Below are 15,945 nucleotides of genomic sequence, written 5' to 3'. Positions count from 1 at the left end.
TTTATGCCCTAACATATAAGCAGTATTTAAGGTTTAAATATGGAGGGGAAGGGAAGGTTCAGTTTCTTTCCTTGACTGATACCCTCTTTCCAACATTCATCACACTTATATATAATGCAACTTCTCCATTTTCCTTCTGTTTCATTTTCCCTATTAGGCAGCTTCTCCATTTTCCTTCTTACAGTTTCATCTTCCTCTTCCTATAGGCTTCATCACTAGTTTTCGTCCACTTTTCTTCCTACATTTCTTCACTATTTTTCTTCCTAGATTTCTTCTACTATTCGTCCACTTTTCTTCCTTCGTTTCTTCACTGGGCTTATTCAATGCTACATCCTACTCTCTACTGGTATATTTCAGCTTTTTCACTATTGCCGATTATCTTTTCTCCATTGGTCGTTCTTCAACCAGGGTTTTTTTATATCCTCTTTGCTAGTTACATACCATCCTGGAAAAAAAAGCAATTTAAAATAAACGTTAGCATTGAGAAACCACATCTTTTGAGAAACCACAAAAACAAGATGAAAAGATAAAATTTTGTTTGGCAAATATCAAGCAAAATTTTAATAAGCACTTCAAAGAAATATTTAAGCAACTAAATTTAAACTTCAATGACCTCAATGTCATTCCACAAACATTTTTACGATGAGTAATCTTTTGAAAACAGATTTTGTGGCCAACCAGAATATGACATAAGTGATGCTCTGAATGTCTGGACAAATCTAAGATTACTCCCCGCTACCAATTCCCAAGATTCACGTACAATATCCAGAACCTAACTTGACAAGTCTGTATGACGGGCAAGGGTCCCGTTGGGTAAGGACTTACTACGACGGTGTGGGTGGGGGCTGTGAGAGAAATGTGACCAGACTAAAGTAGGTCGAGATCACTGGAGAACCACCTATGACCGTTGGGAATTGCTGGTCTGGTAACTAGCACAGCAGAGGGATAATTTTCACATTACGTATCAAGCCTTTGGATGGACGGGGCCTCTCAATCAATTAACATTGCCCAGTTATGAACTAAAAAAAAAAACACCCGTCAATTGACGAACCATTTAGAAATTAGATTAAATCTGCCCAAAACTAAAAAAATACCAGTCAATTGACGAACCATTTAGAAATTAGATCTAAATCTGCCCAGTTACGAACTAAAAAAACATACCAGTCCATTGACGAACCATTTAGAAATTAAATCTAAATCTGCCCAGTTATGAACTAAAAACATACCGTCAATTGACGAACCATTTAGAAATTAGATCTAAATCTGCCCAGTTACGAACTAAAAAAAAACATACCAGTCAATTGACGAACCATTTAGAAATTAAATCTAAATCTGCCCAGTTACGAACTAAAAAAAAAAAACGTACCCGTCAATTGACGAACCATTTAGAAATTAGATCTAAATCTGCCCAGTTATGAACTAAAAAAAAAACATACCCGTCAATTGACGAACCATTTAGAAATTAGATCCAAATCAACATCAGTACAACTTACCCTCCAGGACTAATTTCGTTGAGCCAACAGTTTCTCCACTAATTCGTGGTCTGCCAGCCTCCATCGGCCTTGAGAGTGATATATTGTATGCCTCACCAGTTACAAGTATTTTGGTTCAATTCGTAATGTCAGTTGCCGTGTTACTGATGACGGCTACTTTATCTGCAAACAGTTTTAAATTTTAAGCCTTCTATGACATGGAAAGGGCATCTATAGTGATTGTTCAACAGCTTCAAGATTAGACTTCAGAAGTGGAACCTAGCAATTAAGCCTTAGCACTGCTTGCTGGGGTCGTTATGATTTCAACCTCTAATGAACATGTAACTGTAAAATTTACTTTAATTTCCAAACAAGCCTTTATATACTGACGAGATTTACAATTTGTATCCAGTTTACTATTTTGTGTGCAAATACAAGTTACATTTAACTAAATGTTAAATTTCCATTTAGCAAACTAATGGAAACAGGTAACTAATGAAAACAGGTTTAAATAGAAACATAAGCAAATAACTTTTGGTTTTATTATCCAGACCATTTTATTAAACTCAGAATATAACTGTAATTAACAATACTCAGAATATTCTCAGTCGAATGCGGAATCGTTGACCATCAGCTCGTGGTTGGGACTTAAAACTGCTCTTTACAGAGTTCTCGCCATTCCTCAAAATACCAATAGCTGTGTAGTTCTGTCTTACCGCAGAAGAGCCATTTTCATCCCCCTTCATCTGCAAAGAAAAATTTTATTAGAAAGCATCAAACTGAAGTTGCATCTGAATTAAATGGAACGGCACTTTTAAGTCTAAATTCACTTAGTGGTACTAAGCAGTCATGTGCTGTCAAAGATTTAATTTCAGCCATAACCAAGAACCACCAAAAATTTATTGTAATGCTAATATTGCATATTTGTGTAATTATGACACTTCTAATAAGTCTGGACTAACATTTTGTATGAAAATCAAGATTAGAACATTTTATCCTTCACGCTCACAAGACTGATATGCACGAGGAGAGAGAGAGAGAGAGAGAGAGAGGAGAGAGAGAGAGAGAGAGAGAGAGAGAGAGAGAGAGAGAGAGAGAGAGAGAGTGGTGTTGAAAGCATGCTCCGTTTAGAAAAGGCTTAAGGGAAAAAAAAATTGTCCAACCTTGACAGAACGAAAAATTTATACAATTCAGAATGACAAAGTCCAAGGACTTTCAAAGCAAATTTAAAAATAGGAAAATGCAACATTATTAATTAAGAGTAGATAATGAAGACACGTTATTTTCAAAGTACTTAGAATTATGAGCTACAAACTGTTTGCAACAGAAGAGATTGGAACTGGACTGGTGGTGACGCTTGCAAAGTAATAGGTCAGAAGTGAAAGTACTTAAATAACAAACAGGTTCAGTATAACATCTTCAGAAAAAGCTAATGAAGCGAAACTGTCAGTGTCCCAAGACATTCCAGCAGGCCAATGATGAACAAGAGTTTTCAGACATTGAATGTTACAGTTTGAAAGATTGAGAAAAAAACATACCTATGCTGATTTATTTGCTGAATTATAAAAATAACTTTTAGAAAGTTTACTACACTGAAACCTATAGCCAAAAGTGAAACATTAACAGTTAATTATCGATAAATACGTTTAAAAGCTGTCACAAGTATAGGAGCTACAATGATAAGATAAAACAAGGCCAGTATTTTTGTCATCTTAAAGGGCAGTCTACGGGAAAACTTGTGCATGAATGAGGAAAAGACCACATATTTAAAAGACTTGGTTTTACAACCGACATGAGATTACACTTTGCCAAGGTCCACACACAATAGGACATACTTCAAGTACAAAGTAGCAAGAAATAAAGGGAAAAATTAATAGTTTCATCCCTTTGACCTTAGATTTCAGTGAGTGCAGCAACCCTTTTGAAGCCACTTCCAACTTTATCATATGGCTATGTTATTTCACCTTTCGTAATTTTTCATCAGTTGAATTTATTGAAAAACAAACATTACGGAAACATATAGATATATCCCAAGATATAACACTGGAAAAGCCACCTATGAATACGTGACCCTGGGCTATATAATGAACTAAAAGAATACTGCAATCTTAAGGTAAAAAGGCATTCAAGTGGTCGAGACATATAAGCTTTTCCAAAATAAAACACATGACAGACAAATCTAGATAAAGTGGGATCCAAATTAAACTTAAGTGTTAATGAGGTTGCGAGACTAGTAAACTACTAAGCCTAACTTCCTCTGATAACATTTGAAAGACAGGATTATATTGCTTGTACTCTTCATGGCTTCCCAAGCCCTTCACAGTGACCTAAGTTGATTGAATATCACTTAGATTACTTCAGTAATTCAAGATGTTTCCTAGCTCCTATGCCTGAAACTTCTAAATCGTTCATTATCCTTAGTTTCCATTAATACCCAAGCATCGAAATGCCAATCTTTGCAAACTTGCAGACTATGATTATGCTAATATATGCTCTATCACAAAAACTTCTGAACGCTCATTGCATTAAAATTGACAAATTGAAAAAATTCTCTTACAAACTGAAGTTAACTTTGCTAATTGCTTAAGCATTCTATTCCACTGACTTGAAAACATTGCAAGCATTTTACAAGAGCAATGCAGACTGGGACAAGCCTGTTTGTGTGTGTAAGTGTCGAAGTTAAAACTCTCAGAGCAATCTAAAACTTAATTCGAAATTTTGATATTCAGTGAATGGAATAGCAAACCTAACCTTTAAAGTTTAAAATTGTATTGCTCTAAACCTTACTTTATCGCAGGCATTTAGGCATTGATATTTTATTTATAACCTAACCAATATATCGGGCTATAGCCCAAGACAACTGTTACTGAAAAAGTTACGACAGGCCATGGAATTAAATCAAACTACTAGTTTAAAACTAAAGTTTTTGAAAACTGATGCGAGATTGACGACGACCAATTTTTTTTTTTTCACGACCTAGACTTTAATGTTTTCACGTTAGAAAGTTCAGTCTAACTTTTTGGTTGGCATTTAAAAAGGATTAGTTGTCTTATTGATAGGTATATCGTCACAATCAAGGTCTTGGTCACCACGATGGAACAAAAAAAAATAACCAAAGTCCTTCCTTGTGTAAACTACTAAACTTTCACTTAACATTTGACTAAGAAAGAATTTTATCCCCTATCAAGAAGTTTATTTTTTATAAGTCCTTTGTCATTCCACCATTCTCTCCTGCAGGACCTTACCAGGAAAAACATTGAGACTATTACAGGAGTCTTAGTACTTAAAGTTCTGAAACAAAGACTTTCGGGCACGGGGCTAAATCATCTTAGTCCACTTCGTCCACAAAGTGAGATTATGGTCAATTAAACCATAAGCGTTTTAAAAAGTACAATTTAACACGTTGTGTGGTTAAATAACCAATGAAACTTTGGTTAAACACGCTACTTTGGTTAACTGCCTTACCAGAGTATAGAAATCAATTTTCTATTAAATTCGCCTTAAACTGACCTAAACAAAAACCCATTTTCTAAATGCTGAACTTTGGTCATTTTCATAAATTTATGAAAAGTAATTTCATAGAAATTAAATTGAAATGTAAGAATTAAACCCAGTTACTACTGATGCACTATTTATATTACCCGATTTTAAAGTTTTTCTCTGCAATGAACTATCGTAAGATCTTTAATATTCTATGTCTACCTAGCAGAACCAGTTAATAATTTTACGTGGTATATTTCGATACATGAGAAACTAACACTAAAAACTAGCCGTTCCAAAATTTTCTGGCCACTCAAAATATACAATCAATACGGCAGAACCTAACAAAGATAAGTTTAAAAAACAGCAAAATCAACATCACCACAAGAACCCGAAGCTAAAGGTATGTTGTATTTTCAAACAACTGTTGTAATGAGAAAACAGGTCTTGAAAAATTCATTTAAGTTTGCATCATAATTAGCAACAGAACGCAGAAGCTTCGATGCCTAATGGAATATGAATTCTCCTGCTGTAAATGCTGATACTCAGTATAAAGAATACAAGTGGCGGGGGGGCATGGGGGGCGGGGGGCGGGGGAATTGGCATATCCAATGAATGAGGCGGAAAAGGAGATTACAAAATTTAAATGGTTAAATTAAATAAAACTGGTTTAGCGGAACCAAAACATTGAGAACATAATGCACGCCAGATATACTGACTGGGACCTGAACAAGCAGAACAAATTTATACCGGCGACCTACAGTTATGTAATGAAGACTCAAGAAAACTAGTGAATTAACAAGCAAATTTGAAGTAAATGGATAAACTAAAACAATACTGAAGGAATAGAACATATAATTACCGTTAAATACAACTAACGGCCGAGCAAGTTTTCCCAGGTACTAAAAACTACTATTTTCATTACAAATTTGATCAAGAAAACTTATATACCATAACGGGGCTGTCTAGTGGACGAATGAGGATCGATAAGGCCTCCTCCAAAATCAACACTCATGGTAAGTAACTGTCACAATGGTACGATTCTCATAACTACTGGGTGTAGTCAGGTTGTAATATTGGATTTATTTAGTTCAACAGTGCATACTAGAATTTTGTCGGCGTTGCTAAAAATAATGCAACTGGAAAAGACTATCAAATTATACCAAATTGCTCCAGTGAAATCGCCATTGCTAATATCGCCAGCATGCTAATATCGCCAACATGCTAATATCGCCAACATGCTAATATCGTCATTCTGGAGTTATATCTACAGTCTTCTTATGAGACCTAATCTAAAAGCCGTTCAAATAAATTTACGATATTTTAGTTCACTTTGATAATGTCTATAAAACCTTATACAGCAACATTCTACGGTAATTAGAGACCTAGGCTGCATATATTTTTTCAACTGTTGCATACATTTCAAATTTACGACATTTTAGCTCACTTTAATAATTTCCATAAAACCTTGGATACAAACATTCTACGGCAATTGCAAAGACCTGGACAGTATTTTCCAACTGTTGTATACAGTTTACCCAATGAGACACCTCATTTAACTAATTTCTAACCTCTACCGAGTCAGAATAACTACGCAAAAATTATGGCAGGTATTTCAAACAGAATATTTACCCTGAAAGCATTTGAAAATTCAACTGCTTGTGCAACAAGCGTATGGTATACAATTTTAATATACCAATCCCAATACTACGAAGCCTTCATATCCATATTATAGGTTCCATAGTTTAATAAACACATAATAAGTACTTAATAGATATAAAACACCCAAGTCAAAAGTTATAAGCCTAAAGATCACTGTTTTTGAGTTTCATTTTAATAGTCTTCGTAATACTTTAGTCAATGTTTCTAGTACAAATTGCAGATAAGCTCATATTTAGTAACTAAAGTCCCTACCTAATTGCGATGTGTAACCCACTGTGTAACATAGTTCTTGCTCTTAATTTGTGAAATGGATCAAGCAAACCACGGTGGACTGAAGGCTAACTGCCGTGCACTACCCATATGAGGTAATTGCTGTTAAGACTGAAAACTATTTTAATGATTTATTCTAAGTTTAGGGAAGAAATTTTGTAGTGGCTTGAATCAGTACTGTACCCACATAAATCACACACTCAAAAGTATATCACGGTGCTGAGAGAAGTAATACACTAAAACCTCGGAATTTAAAACATACATACGGCTGGCAGTTTAATCCTTCCTGCCAAACTTTCAGCAACTACTAACTTAACTCTGGAAAGTTATTATACCATATTGCTCAAACAAACATCCTTCCGATTAGGAAAATTAATGAGGGTAATTACTGAGCTATATAAGCAATACACTGCATTTCTGATCATTCAAAATTAACGATGGTTGGTTTTTTTATGCCAAAGAAGAGCTAAGAGTTAACAACTTTTCAGCTTAAATCTAAGTAGATTAAGTGCTTGTATTCCAAATCTTACTTAAAATGATTTATTGGAGTGCAAAAGTCACTTTTCAAACAAGCTATAAACCAACATTCCTTAATAGAAAAACAAAGATAGACTTCACAAGGTATTTCGATTACAAAGTTCATTTTAAATTAAACGGCCATGATAAGCCATGCATGGTTGACATTAAGTTCACTAACACCTCATGGAACTCTCCTTTGTTTTAGCCTTGAACTTCAAAATTACACAAGCTTTTTCATCCACCTTATTACCAGGGAATTTAAAATTACCAACGAATTAATAGGCTACACTCAAAACACGGAACATGGTCACAGTCTTACCTTCAAGAATTACAGTATCAAAACGACACCTCACTTCTTCTATTTGTAAACTGTTTCAAGTTAACACTTTCAACTGCTTTACTTAATTCTGTTTCCTCAGCTGAAACTTTTCAAAATGAATCAACCAATCAGAGACTCCCATGTCAGTCTTCTCAAGGAAAGGAACGAGAAAACACTCCTGATTGGCTGAGAGCCAAACAAGGAATCTTCAAGAAAGCAGAGTCCTATTTTCAAGGCAAACAGCAGTGGCATCTAGTATTACGAAAATAAGATGTATGATTTATGATATAATATATATATATATATATATATATATATATATATATATATATATATATATATATATATACATATACATACATACATATATGTATATTCTCACAAGAAACGAGATTACAATTAAGAAGAGAGTTATACAAATGCTCGTAACAAACAGTAAAATAACCTTGAAAAACTTGAAAAACGTTTTGTTTTAGGGGAATGTGATTTAACCTCAACTATGTGTAAATCCTTTTTATGGTAAAATTATTAATAAATGTATAATTATGATACGTTGATATATGAAAAATAATCATGTATTTTTCAAATATGCAGTGTAACGCCAGTTTTAGTAACCATAAATCAATCAATCAATCTCAAATATGAAAACTTCGAATGTCAAATTATCAAATTCGGGATTTCAATCATTTATGCAGATTTTTCACAATTAAAATCCCATAAACGAAGTTTGGGAAGCCGACATGTTTGTCTGTGATCAAAAGATAATAAAGTCAGAAGGCTTAGGAAAGTCCCATCAGAGAGAGAGAGAGAGAGAGAGAGAGAGAGAGAGAGAGAGAGAGAGAGAGAGAGAGAGAGAGAGAGAGAGAACTGAAACGTTTTAGTTTAGATTTTTCAGAGTATTAATATATATAGCTGATTTCTTTCTGAAACAGAGTAACATTCATTAATTCAATAAGGATAAAAAGAGTGATTTTATCAACAGTAAAACCGGGTTAGATGGTTACTTGTGGTCAATAAATTAGGCCTATAATCTTTTTATAGTTCCACTTTTCATTGAGCCAAAATTCTCCGTACCCATTAAAAAAAAATACTAGGGATTTCTTCCACCTTATTATATATAACTTCCTAATGGTGAAATCCTAGTGTATATTTAGATGGGGGATAACAAAAGGATTGTTAAGTTAAAGTGAGGAGCGACTTTGTTCCAGAAATATCCTTTCTCATAAAGAGTAAAATCATTGAAAACGGGAAAAGCGTGAAAATGTAAGGCGTGACTTCGAAAATTAAGAATTCAATCAAGAAACTAAGGTAGTTTTTTCCTAAATTTAAATTTAAAAACATTTCACTAATTTAATTTATTGGAATTTAAAGAATAAATATAATTAATATAATTTTAAAAGCTTAATACTCCAAAATGTGGTCAGATTATGATATTTTAGAAGTCTGTTTGAAACAATGATTTGGCAATACATGCAACGGCGGTGAGTTACGATGAAGAAGGAACCAAGGCTACCACTATTCACATTAAGATAAGAAATTAAACAAAGGAAAATCAGGTTATTAGTTGACATCAAATTTACCATGATTATGTTAAAATAGTTTCGATAAGGTTTATTGGCCATTAAATAACTTTTATAAAGATTTTCCTTTAAAAAGACTGTCACGCGAAGATGCTTATGTTGGCTATCCTGACGAGGAACTCCGCCAACTTTGGACATATTACGAGTTCAAAGAAAAGCTTCCTTTAGCTTCGGACATCGACCAAAACAGAATGAATGCGGGAACATACGCTATGAGCTTTATTATTCATCTAATATGGACGCAGCTATACATATATGTATACATAGTTTCATACATAAATGTTCTGTGTTTATGGAAATCAACATATAATTATAATCATCATCATCGCCTCCAATGTCAAGTTACTAGACCAATCTGTTATGCCGCCCATCTGCTACCCACGTATGGGTTTTGGGGAGCGGCGTGGGCTTTAATCCTGGGTGTGATTCACGGAAATCAGGTTATTTGTCGTTCAATCGATCCAGAGAATCACTCCCGCTTATTAATTAGATTCCACGACGAATCTGGTGAGTCTAGGCTTTCTAAGGACGTGGTTTGCTTTATCACATCTATCGAATTAACACACACGTATATATATATATGTATATATATATATATATATATATATATATATATATATATATATATATATATATATATATATATATATATATATATATATATATATATATATATATATATATATATATATATATATATATATATATATATATATATATATATATATATATATATATATTCCATCTACTGTTGGTATCGAGTTAATATAAGGACCATATCCCCGTTCATTACGTTCTTTTACTTTTCCCATATACCTTTCTACTTTCATTCATCCTCTGATGGAAAACACAATGCGTGGCTGTTGCAATGATTCTGTTATTAACAACACCGGGTCTTTTGCGCTCCCCATGTGTTTATCAACTTAGAAAATAACAAAATAACAGAAAATGGTGAACTAGGCCGATATACATCACCAGTTGCAACATTTGCAAGATGGTTGACAAGACAGAGGTCGAAAGACATAGGCCTATCGATAAACGCATCGGAAAGCACAAACAAGCAGTTAATGTTATTAACAAAAACAGTACAAGAAAGAAACATTGATAGGATTTAGACCAGAGAAAGAATTTTAAGGAATGTTGCCTGGTACACAAAGGTTATATTTTGTAAATTACTAAGCAATATTGAAGCGGGTCCAAATTAACTCTAAGTCAACGATAACTGGAAACAAATCAGCTAAATTTTTAGATAGGATAAAATGTCAGCCATGTTTCTGAGAAACTTAGCCCTCGAGATTTCGTTGGAGAAGCCAAATATTCAGAGACAATAATAATAATAATAATAATAATAATAATAATAATAATAATAATAATAATAATAATAATAATAATAATAATAATAGCAGCACCGACAAATAAAAATGATATCGAGCACGTAAAGCGAATTTATATCACGTTTTAGTAACGATTTATACTGGATAATCACTGGCATCAGACAGGGAGTTTTGCCCAAGGAAGGATTCAGAATTCATAATCGCTAAATTCAGATTCAAATTACATATTACTCTCATAATCGTTTACAGTATAAACAAATTTAACACTTGCATGCTCACTGCCATTCATTAAAGGCATTGTATGACAAAACCCAATCACGTAAAATAAGCGGGAAAAAATTAAGTTAATAAAAACTGTTCTGGCCATGAGGACGGAACAGACTTCAAATAGTAAAACACTAGAGATCTCAAAAAAAAAACCTTGCGGTACGCCAGAGACCACGCCTACGAAGTCGCTGATTGGCTGGCGACTGATTGTGGGCGGAGTTAAGTAAAACGTCTTGCCTTTCTTTGTAACCAACTAATCGAGTTAAAAATAACATAAACCGTTTAAAAAACTTCACTAATTAAACTTATTGATACACTTATGGCATTACAAATTACGCCACGGTCCCCAAAGGGCTAAAGGCGATGAAGATAAAAAAAGGTTCGTGATTTGGTTCATAAAATGTCTCCTTTCCGTTTTCTTTGAGTCAATGAGACATTGAAAACGGATCTTTGAGTTAGAAATTAGGGATGACTTGCGAAATTTAAGTATTCTGCGTAGAAACTATTGTTATTTTTCTTATGTTTCCGCTTTAAAATTAATAATTTTATATCATAAAGTCGAAATTAGATATTAAAACTTTTCTATACCGCTAGACGCTTTAAATAGATTATATACTTCGGAATATAAGCATTCAAAAGGAAGTCTGATGCATCGCTTTTGGCTATACATAAAATGGCGTCTGGCTAGACGAAGAGGAAGTCTTGACTGCCACAATAAACAGAGAGAAGCAATTCATTCATACAGCATCTGTAATTTTATAATATAAAATTAACTATATTTAAAGTATATTGATTAAGTATTAGTATTATTTTGAAACTTTTCGCTTATATTATGAAATTTAATTCCAAAATCTTCGTTTTTCCAAGACAATTATGTTGGTCTGATGAAGAAACGGCCGCCTGTTGAATGTCAGTGATTTATAGGCCCACTCCATTCACAGGGAGGAGGAGGAGGAGGAGGAGGAGGAGGAGGAGAAGGAGGAGGAGGAGGAGGAGGAAGCCTATAAACACAGATATGAAATGATACCCTGAAGAAATCTTCATAATTATTTCTTAAATATTTAGGAAAAAGGATAAACTATCCTTCTGGACTGGACTTGTATTCATCCAGACATTATAAATATATAAAAAAAATCTATATATATTATATATATATAGGATATATATATATATATACATATATATATATATATATATATATATATATATATATATATATATATATATATATATATATATATATATATAAATATATATATATATATATATATATATATATATATATATATATATATATATATATATATATATATATACATATATATATATATATATATATATATATATATATATATATATATATATATATATATATATATATATATATATATATATATATATATATATATATATATATATATATATAAGCTCTGTGATATTAGACAACATATTCATAGAAATATAGGGAACAATAATCCGAGCAAAGCCTCTAAACTGGACTATAAGATTCCTTCTTCTTTGGGTATCGCTTTTTTCTTATTTTTTTTTTTATCTCGAATTCTCGATTTCTCTTTCCTTGTGCTTTTGTCTTTTAACTTTATTAATTTTGCCAGGCGATTTTAATTTTATCATCTGAGTATATCATACTTCTCCTCTTGTAATCACTGTCTTATGCACTAAACCTTTCTGGATCGTACCTCCGTTTCACTTATTTTCTTTGGTAACTTGTATTTAAATAAATATATGTATATATATATATATATATATATATATATATATATATATATATATATATATATATATATATATATATATATATATATATATAGAATGTATATATATATTAGTATGTAGAATGAGAGAGAGAGAGAGAGAGAGAGAGAGAGAGAGAGAGAGAGAGAGAGATGCATGCGTGTGTATGCATAAAGATAAAAGTGTTAATTCATGAACACACTGATAAGAAGTGACAACTAACAGGTCTAATATGTCAGCCTTCTAAATTTTTCACTGATTTACCCTCAACCCCAGTTTCATCCCCCGACCCCTCACCCTTAAAGCACATCTTACTACAACAGAATAAAAACATCCGTAGAAATATGAATGCAAACTAGGATTAATTCCACGAAAATGATCGAACCCTTCTTTAATATAATAATAATAATAATAATAATAATAATAATAATAATAATAATAATAATAATAATAATAATAATAATAATATATACACACACACATATATACATACATATTTATACATCTACAACTTCGATCCCTATTACAAACACTAATTCTGGGATATGTCTTCTGCCCCCAATGCATAACAGCTAAAGGTAATTAAACCTAAAGTTGATGAAGTTATCAGTCTAACAATAATGCATCCCGCCCCCCTTGATTCTATTACAATTACTGAAACCAATTAATTCCAAATTGATATGTCATAACCTATTGGATCTAGAGGAGGTGGCGTTGCATCGGCCAGAAATGGAGACGCATTAATCTCGAGTTATTTTATTAAAAAAATACAGAAAAGTATTATTAGCATCGTTACTAACGTCATAGTCATTCCTTGCTTCGTAAACGTAATTTTTTTTAAATAGGGTACAAGTTTTTTTTCAAAGAAAAGGAAACAAGAGCTAATGGTTAGAATTCATGGTAAATTGTAATTTTTTTAAATATATATATATATAGTTTTTTCAAAGAAAAGGAAACAAGAGCTAATGGTTAGAATTCATGGTAATATTCAGAATATATTTATATATATATATATATATATATATATATATATATATATATATATATATATATATATATATATATATCTAATTTTTTTCTTCGTGGTCAGGCTCTAACGCGACACTTCTATACCGGCCATCACAGGCTGACTTTTATTTATTTTCTCCAAAAAGCAAATACTAAGAATTACATATGTGTGTGGTAAAAGTGACCAGTAGATTCGTTTAATATCATATATATATATATATATATATATATATATATATATATATATTTACTATACGTGTGACTTTTTTTTTATTTTCCCTGAAATTTGAAATTTACTATACCCTGAGAAAACTTACGGTCGAACCCTGTTCGGGCAAAAGCACTTATCGTTTCCAATTCCCTCTGGATAAGTTATTTTCCAAGGTATAGTGAATTCAGTAATACACGATATTTGTGGCTCAATATTGTTTTATATTTATAAATATATATGTGTGTATGTATGCATATATATATATATATATATATATATATATATATATATATATATATATATATATATATATATATATATATATAGAGAGAGAGAGAGAGAGAGAGAGAGAGAGAGAGAGAGAGAGAGAGAGAGAGAGAGTTTCTAAAGAAACTTCCATACTACAATCAGTAGGCACATTATTGTAGGTCTAACTGACATTCTTTTAAGGATAAAACCTTGGGAAAATAAGAAAATTATATATCAAAATTAAAATCCTCCATGATTAATACCTGTTCTAAACATACTTTTCATGACGTTATTGAAACGATAACCAATTGTATTTGTGCTCACTGAAGACACGGAAAATTTTCACCTTATCCCCTATTAGCTAGATTAAACTAAATGGTACGTCACCCGTCGGTAATATAAATAAATAAATATATAAATATAAATATATATATACATATACATATATATATACAATATATATATATATATATATATATATATATATATATATATATATATATATATATATATATGTATGTGTATGTATGTATATATATATATATCAAGCACTAATTAATAATTCTCATAACGCGTCAATGTCCTCCTATAAATCAAGCAATGCTTTCGTCATTTTCAATAACTAAAGAAACTGGGACTCAATTTCCACTTTTATATATTTACCAATACATTGATGTATCTATCAATTTTATCACAGCATACGTTTTTTAAAGCTGTTGTGATGTTACTCTCGGAACAGACACGAAATGGAGAGTTAGTTCCCGTTCTTTTTATCCATCTAAGTAATTGAGCGACCAATTCAGCAATTTGGCAATATGATATAATTCGTGTAATGTTCCAGTCTAAAAAGCAAATTCAGTTACCGAAGATAATCCATCTCTGAATGGTTGATTGATCGATTTAGTAATGTGGCCTGGCGTTTAAAAATACAAGTCATAGTTGCATATTGTTATTAATGGTTATGAGAATCGCTTTTTAAAATTTTTTTCTATAACAAAGCTAAGTTTTTTAGTTATTAGTTATCTATATATTTATTTATATTTAACCTTTTATCTTATGAAGTACAAGTCATGGTTACATTTTTATTAATAGTTATCCCAAACTCTTTTTAACATTTTTTTCTATAACAAAGCGAAGTTTTTAGTTATTAGTTATCTACATTAATTTATGTTTTAACCTTTTATTTTCTTGTGTTAAGATTATCTCTGTGAGTTTTTTGCTTTTGTTATTAAAAGACTCTCTCAGCCTCATCTTTGGCGCTATTACGTATTATTTACTGATTAATTCAACTATATTTGCCTTGTCAATCATTTGTCAATCATCTTCGCCTCATTTTCCAATTCCCTTTCAACTTGACATTCTATTTTATTATAGAACTAAATGATATTTAAATTTAGTTCTATAATAATAATAATAATAATAATAATAATAATAATAATAATAATAATAATAAACATCGGGGTCAAACCCAGCACTCCATTGAAAGGCAGGGACGCTTCAAACTGACCCACAGAGGTCGTGACCTCTGTGGGTCCGTTGGTAGCGTTCTTGCATTTCACTCAAGATTCTCTCTTGGTTTTATTCTCGATGTCTGGTAGAAATTTTTAATTACTTAATAATAATAATAATAATAATAATAATAATAATAATAATAATAATAATAATAATAATAATAATAATAATTTCTCTGGACCTTACTCTTACCACTAGTCCCCACGTAAACAGGTTAAAGGCACTGTACTTTCGACTAAGTTAAAGAGGCTTAGGTAATAATAATAATAATAATAATAATAATAATAATAATAATAATAATAATAATAAT

The 15,945-nt window shown here is 31.6% G+C and overlaps 1 protein-coding gene and 1 long non-coding RNA gene across 3 annotated transcripts in view; both read right to left on the bottom strand.

Annotated features, from left to right (window-relative positions):
• Positions 1 to 105: 105 nt before the first annotated feature.
• LOC136854966 (uncharacterized) lies at positions 106 to 7,857 on the bottom strand. Of its 2 annotated transcripts, XR_010857844.1 has the most exons (4): positions 7,723 to 7,857; positions 2,066 to 2,218; positions 1,494 to 1,655; positions 106 to 445 (listed from the first exon to the last, which is right to left on the bottom strand). It is a non-coding gene; the product is annotated as an uncharacterized lncRNA (long non-coding RNA). The 2 variants fall into 2 exon arrangements; XR_010857845.1 differs by lacking the exons at positions 106 to 445; positions 1,494 to 1,655 and having other exon boundaries at positions 1,998 to 2,218.
• A 3,981-nt stretch (positions 7,858 to 11,838) lies between these two features.
• Positions 11,839 to 15,945, bottom strand: part of LOC136854723 (uncharacterized) — a 32,898-nt gene continuing 28,791 nt past the window's right edge. Inside the window, exon 6 of the mRNA XM_067131310.1 lies at positions 11,839 to 11,904. Coding sequence (XP_066987411.1) covers positions 11,839 to 11,904 — 66 coding nt within the window. The remainder of the gene's footprint in view (positions 11,905 to 15,945) is intronic.

The sequence above is a fragment of the Macrobrachium rosenbergii genome, chromosome 30, assembly GCF_040412425.1.
Source record: "Macrobrachium rosenbergii isolate ZJJX-2024 chromosome 30, ASM4041242v1, whole genome shotgun sequence".
Taxonomy (NCBI): Eukaryota; Metazoa; Arthropoda; class Malacostraca; order Decapoda; family Palaemonidae; genus Macrobrachium; species Macrobrachium rosenbergii.
Note: the sequence above shows the minus strand (reverse complement) of the source record. Positions and strands in the feature narration are given on the sequence as shown.